The following is a 6819-nucleotide window of genomic DNA, read 5'->3' as shown; positions in this document are numbered from 1 at the left end:
TATATATAATAATTTTTTATTACTATGTATAATATTTATAAATAATAAAAATAGGTATAATAATTATGAAAAGTAATAAAAATTTTGTTAAAATTAATATTTTTATTTTATTCAATAATTGTTTATTTTTATTTTTGTCCTTGATGTTTTAATATATGTACTAAATTATAATATATATATATATATATATATATATATATAATATTATTAATATATATATATATAATAATTAATAATAATTAAAATATTGCTAAAAATGAATAATATATAATTATTATTATTAATTATTAATATTTATCTATAACAATAAAGGAGATTCCTCTTTTTGTGTCCACATTTCATAATACCCGTTTTACCCTTAGTTATTTCATAATATCTACAAAAAATATTTAACTATTTTAAAAATATTTTTTTAATCTATCACATCATTCAAATCACTCACTAACTTTCACAAAATTTATCTCAAATTTCACTCACTTTACTCTCTAAATTCAGTCAAAAAAACACATATATTATTCTACTCATATCCACTCAAATCCATCCTTACACTCTCTTCCAATTCTATCTTTTGATGTGAACACACCATAAGGGAGGTTAGGATCAGGTGAAATTGTTATTGACCAAAAAGGTGTATCAATTGCATATTATTAATGGAGAATGTTAAGTATGTTAACTTCAATTTATATATGTGTTGCAAATGTTCAATGACCAACAATGGTCCCATAAGCATTGTATCACACCTTAGGATAAATGACAAAAACTACTTTATGGTTTCATTTTTTTTCTTGACGTTGTATAAATTTATTGTGACTATTTTACTATGCATTATGTTTAGACTATTGGTTGCTGTTTGTTTGATTGTAAAGGGTGTAAATTATAAACAAATATATTTCCTTTTAAAATAAACTCCACTTTTGACAACGGTTAAGGGAAAAATCATCTTTGTTTCTTATTTTTTTACTAAAAGTAAAAAATAACAATAACACATAACAACGGCTCATTACATATAATTGTCATCATCTTCTTTATTTGACAGATTTTGAACATCAGAAATAAGAGACCGATATATATATTTTTATTGCCAACATATTCGATATTGAATCATTATGAAATAGAAAATTATTGCCGTTGTAGATCTTGTTCACCCCCTATGGGTAGATCTGAATGAGAGACCTTGAGCCCAAAACGGGAGTTATGTTGTAGTTATTAAAACCAGCAGAGGAAAACAACTTAACCCATTCCTTCTGGTTTCTCTCCTTTCCCTTGACCAATACCATCATCAACATGTCAAAGAAGAGTTGTGTTTCAACTGATTCTTCATCTTTGGTTTCATTATCCATCACCATGTCTATGATTATCACCTTCCCTTCTTTCCCTTTCTTCCATATAGCTTCCTTGCATTTCTTCAGTATCTTCACACACTCCTCATCGCTCCAGTCATGTAATATACACTGTTTCCTCATTCAAAGTAACACTTCTCAGAACAATAGTCAAAAGAAAGTAAGCTAGTTATAATTAGCACCTCATCTAACATAAGTAATCCCCAAAAAAATCAAAATTGATGGATCTAAAACCGTTTTACTTGCATAGCCGAATAATCATTTGCTAACTATGTAAGCTAGCTATAGTAGGGGTCACCTATTAAAAGTCAGATGACCAAGTTGAATCTACACACCTACCATTAACTTAATTAGCTGTATTTATTAATTGGAACAAAACACGATCATGACTGTACCAATCTACATCCAAAAAAGTGTTAATATAATAAGTAATTTGATGAGACAAGAGAATGAAAAGAGGAGAAACATTAGTATACATAATTTGCTATATTGTGTCGGTGTCTATATATGATTCTGAAACAGTTGGTCTTTCAAATTTCAGTTGCAGAAGTAGTCAGTGGTAGCTTAGTTACCGATAATCATGACATGTTGATTATTTCATTTAATCAACGATGGTGATATAATATAATGTTCTTTCTTTTCCAATTGATCAATTCGTTGGTTCAATTCTTTGAAGTTTAACATCGGTCAAGTAAATTGAAAGAAAAGTTAAGAATGTAACAGTGTACTATGATTTGTAACGATATTTTACCTTCAACAAAATAGCATCAGTTGGAGGAATTGCCTCAAACATGTCCCCTTCAACATATTTAAGGTTATGAGTTCCTTGCAAGCCAGAAACAACATGTGGAAGATCAAATACAATGCATTCCAACTGAGGGAAGGATTCAGCAATGGCCTTTGCCATGGTTCCTGTCCCTCCCCCAACATCAACCAACGATTCCGATCCCATGAACACCCCTTTGCATTTCTCAATCACCACACTAGTGATTAGTTGAGCATCACTTGCCATAGCATCATTGAATAAGTTGTTAATTCTAGGATCACTGGCAGCATACTCCCAAAGCAACTTCCCATGTGCCAGTTCAAAGGGTGTAGGATTACCATTTTTGAACCAACTGGAAAACTGATTCCATGGATTTGTTAAAACTGGATCAAGCATGGCCTTCAAGTAAGGTGCCACACTCATTGGATTGCTCTTAAGCAGAAGTAAAGAGGCATCAGTGAGTGCATAGGTGACTTCTTGCTCATTCTCAGTGTGATTGTGTTGAGAGAAGAAGCCAGAATGAACCATGATTCGCATCAAGCGAGGGATGAAGTGAGTTTTGGAAGAGTGAATTGGGAGTGAAGAAATGAGGGTTGAGAGTGAAATGGGTTGGGCATGGCTGTGTATGATGTCTGCTATGCCTAACTCAACAACACACTTAAGGGACATGGAATTTATGAAGCTAAAAATATGATTCCATACGTGCGTTTGAGCTTTCAGTACTTTCGCATCATGGGATTCCATAATTTGTTGCATAAACAACTTGTTCAATTTGGAGTATGGAACCTCACAGGATTTAGGTCTATTTATAAGCAACTAATATGGAAGCAGCCCCAAGAAGTGCTCTTGATGCAGGAATTAATAAAAAAACAAATATAATATGGTTGATGGTATATTGACACTATCGGACAAAATTGCACTCATTTTACACTGAAAAATAATATTTATTTTAATTATATATATATATATATATATATATATATATATATATATATATATATATATTTTAATTTAAAAATGTAACATATGTTATTATAATAATAAATGGAGTGTCAAATGAACGTAATTTTAAGGACAGTGTGAAAGTAACTTTTTCCATATTATACATAGGAAGAAGGAAATGAATGGACGTGAAATATATCAATGAAGCACTCCAAATCTCCATATGCAAAATTACAAAATTTACAAAACAGTATTAGGACGAAATGTTGATATCTATAATCTGATTTAAAAAGTTCTTACATAGGTGTAATATTTTGTAAGTAACAAGACGTTTTTAATCACGATTATTTCTAAACCATCACGGTAAAGTAAAATTTTAGTTTCATTAGTGTAAAAATAGAATTTCATGTTACCTAATATGCTCCATTTAAAAAGAAAATGAAGCCTATAATAAAATGATGACATTTCTAAAAATAGTTGTACAAATATAGACAACGGTTCAAGAATAACTAAAGTTTATATCCTAACCGCATGAATATAGGCTTTGAATTTTTAAAGAACCGAAGCCTATAATTACACGGTGACGTTTTTTAAAATATTTGTATAATTGTAGGTTTTGGTTCTCAAAAGAATAGAAACATGTAATTATGTAAATATTTTCAAAAATATCATCATGTTTTTAAAAGACTTTACCTGGATGTCAAAGCATAGGCATAGGTTAAATTGAAGCCTATACCCATCTGCATAGGATAAAGTTATGAATTTTTACAACCCACGAAAGTAACATGTAAGATATGAAGTATAAATTTTCAAAGACAAAACTTAGGAGATCTTTTATTTTGCAAGTGTATTTAAAAGTATATAGAAAATAAATCTGTGTTTTTAGTTTAAATATTAATCAACAATATATGATTTTTTCTTAAACTCGTGGTATTTACATATGTTTGAGAATTAGCATACTAGAGTGTTATCAAGATTGTTCAACCAGCAACAATTTAAAACATAATTATCTTATTCGAGGTCATTTCAATCTATTGTTGATGTACATTTAATCCATCAACTAAACTATTTTTGGACAAGTTCAAAACGATCCAATCAATGAAGGGTTATTACTTAAATAACAAAAACTATGATTAGAAGACATTTGAGTTTCTCTAATCATAGTACAAGTAAAAGCTAATAAAAGTAATATAAATAGACAAACATCTCAAAATAAGAAATATTAGGTTATTCTAAACTAAATCACATTTCTAATAATGAGAATTTTCTTTTTAGACACTAACTTTTAAGTGCTGAAGGACCACCGAAAACATGGACATCATTTCAATAGTTTCACAGGGTTCACTCGTCCTTATATTTATTATTTAAGAAAAGTATATTTTTTTATTTTTTATTTTTTAATAATCTCTAAATCAGGATATATCATTAATACTATAATATCTGAAATGCGTGGATATATGGTAGAACTCAAATTATATTTTAGTTCAAAGTCTATTTAATTTTAAATGAGAATATTTTAGTGTATGGATAATTATGATGAATCTCAAAATACTTAATGGATCACTAAAAGATAATTACAACTTTTTGTAACTATTTCTAAACCATTCTTAAAACGTGGGAATGAAATAGAAAAAGGTTTATTCCAAGTTTGTTTGACAAAAAATTAATTATGAAAGGATTTGGATGTAACAAAAGTCAAATTTATATTAATGGGTGCAAATCAAACATGTTTAACTTTAAGTAACTTTTCTATATTCACAAGGGGACACTAGGGATCATATATTTGTTTGACTGGCATAAAGTAGAAAGAATTTTTATTTAATATTTAAATTCTGTCTTCTAAATATAATGTAATTGTTAGTGGATACTAGAAATTTTATGACTTTGAGATTTTATTTCATGTATGCTACTAAGATTATATAGCCGAAAGAATCTTAGTCCAAAAATTTTGTTTTACTTTATGTCTCCTAGTCAAATAATTTTTTAATTTGCAAGTATTGATGCGTGGATATATATAGAACCTTAGGGTGGCGCCTCCTATTATAATTATATGTAGTGGGTATAACACTGTTGTAAAATAAGGATTTTATGACTTCATTTTAGGTTGATTATAAGAATACAGTAAAAAAAATGAAATCATATAATAATTTTCTATATCAATATTTTAATATTCAATGTAAAATGATACTTCTTTTTATTAGTTTTGGTGTATTAGATAGATTTGAATTAGAGTGAATACATAGATTTGAGAGGATTTAAAGATAAAGGTTGTGTTGCGTTTATTAAAATATTTTGAGATAAAAAGAAAAGACTTATAAGTAAAATTTGTGAAAATTTGTTAGTGAGTTAATAAGTGTGATAGATAAAAGAATGTTTTAATAAATGTAAGAAGAAGTGCAAGTCAAAATTGTAGATGAGGAAAGGTACAAAAATGTAGGAAGAAGTGGAAGTAAAAGTGTAGAGTTACATAAATACTAAAAAGTGCAATTTTTATATTCTAGTTGATTTCTTTGTGGAATATCTTACATTAAATGTGTAAGATAATGATTTTGGTAGTTAGGACTAAGTACCTTTCATTTTGGTTTGTCGGCATTAGTTTATTGTTAAGGTGAACTGTGTATGTATTCCTCAAGTTTCTGCTCCGAGTTATCAAAGTATAGAATTATCATTACAAGAGTTTTAAATCATTTTCTTACGTCACCTATAACTTTTAACACTGGTTGAAGGTGGAGTGAAGTAGAAAACTTAATTTTATCTAAAAAGTTCAATATTATCAACCCTATACAGTAAGAGTGGAGTTTTATATATATATATATATATATATATATATAATTTTGTATTTTTTATTATATTTGATTTTATATTTTATTATTTGTTAACATTAAATATTATGATCTATATAAAAGAAATTAAAAATTATAATTTAATTTTTATTGATTTCTTATATATCTTTTTATAATTTAAAAAAATTCAAAAAATCATTTTCATATAGTACGTATAAATAAAAAAATCAAAAATTTTGAGGTGCTATGACACCCTATCCCTTCCTTGAATGGTCCACCATCATTAACTAATTAACTAACGAAATATATATATATATATATATATATATATATATATATATATATATATATATATATAATTCAATAGTACAAATCCTACATGATATAAAATATATTGCGGGCATTGGACATACATTTGTTTAAGATAAGGTATGTTGTAGGCCAAATTCTAGTAATGTATTTTTTAAAACATTTTAGTGGTGGTTCATTAATGTATCGAACACAAACCACATGGTAGACCATAACACGTAGGAATGGCAAGGGAATGAATCAAGTTCGGGTTTGTTATTTCATATTTATTTTTATTGAAAAAAATCTATTTTCATATTCAAACTTAATTGGTTTTAAATTTTTGTCTCATCTCTATCTTCATCGGGTGTTGAATATATACTTTATTTATATTTGTATTCACTTTCTTAGTGTTTTCAATATTAAATAATTAATTTTTATAAAATAATAAAAAATTATGTTAAAGAAAAGATAATATTATCAAATATTTAGAAAGAAATTATGATTATATACATTTCAAATTAGAATACTTAATAAAATTTTATCATAATCAAAACATTTATTAAATTTGCAAATATTAATGAAACCTAGTTGATAAAATTTAAAAAGATTTTTCAAATATCAACATAGTCAATGGTATAAATATTATTTTAGTAAAACAAAATACTTCTTCAAATTAAACAAAAATTAGTAATAACAC

At 27.1% G+C, this 6819-nt stretch overlaps 1 protein-coding gene across 1 annotated transcript; it reads right to left on the bottom strand.

Annotated features, from left to right (window-relative positions):
* Positions 1–1023: 1023 nt before the first annotated feature.
* On the bottom strand, positions 1024–2866 carry LOC114195463 (probable O-methyltransferase 3). Its single transcript, XM_028085944.1, has 2 exons — positions 2092–2866; positions 1024–1451 (listed from the first exon to the last, which is right to left on the bottom strand). The coding sequence occupies exons 1-2, from the start codon at positions 2860–2862 to the stop codon at positions 1149–1151; spliced, it is 1074 nt and encodes a 357-aa protein (XP_027941745.1). The 5' UTR covers positions 2863–2866; the 3' UTR covers positions 1024–1148.
* Positions 2867–6819: the final 3953 nt, after the last annotated feature.

Source organism: Vigna unguiculata, chromosome 8, assembly GCF_004118075.2.
Source record: "Vigna unguiculata cultivar IT97K-499-35 chromosome 8, ASM411807v1, whole genome shotgun sequence".
Taxonomy (NCBI): Eukaryota; Viridiplantae; Streptophyta; class Magnoliopsida; order Fabales; family Fabaceae; genus Vigna; species Vigna unguiculata.
The sequence above is the reverse complement of the archived record's forward strand: the minus strand, read 5'-3'. Positions and strand labels throughout refer to the sequence as shown.

Excerpts from the sequence above, each read along its gene's own strand:
- LOC114195463 (XM_028085944.1), bottom strand. The coding sequence starts at position 2,862 with ATGCAACAAATTATGGAATCCCATGATGCGAAAGTACTGAAAGCTCAA. Across the intron at positions 1,452-2,091 it reads CTGATGCTATTTTGTTGAAG|TGTATATTACATGACTGGAG; the intron begins GTAAAATATCGT and ends ATGAGGAAACAG.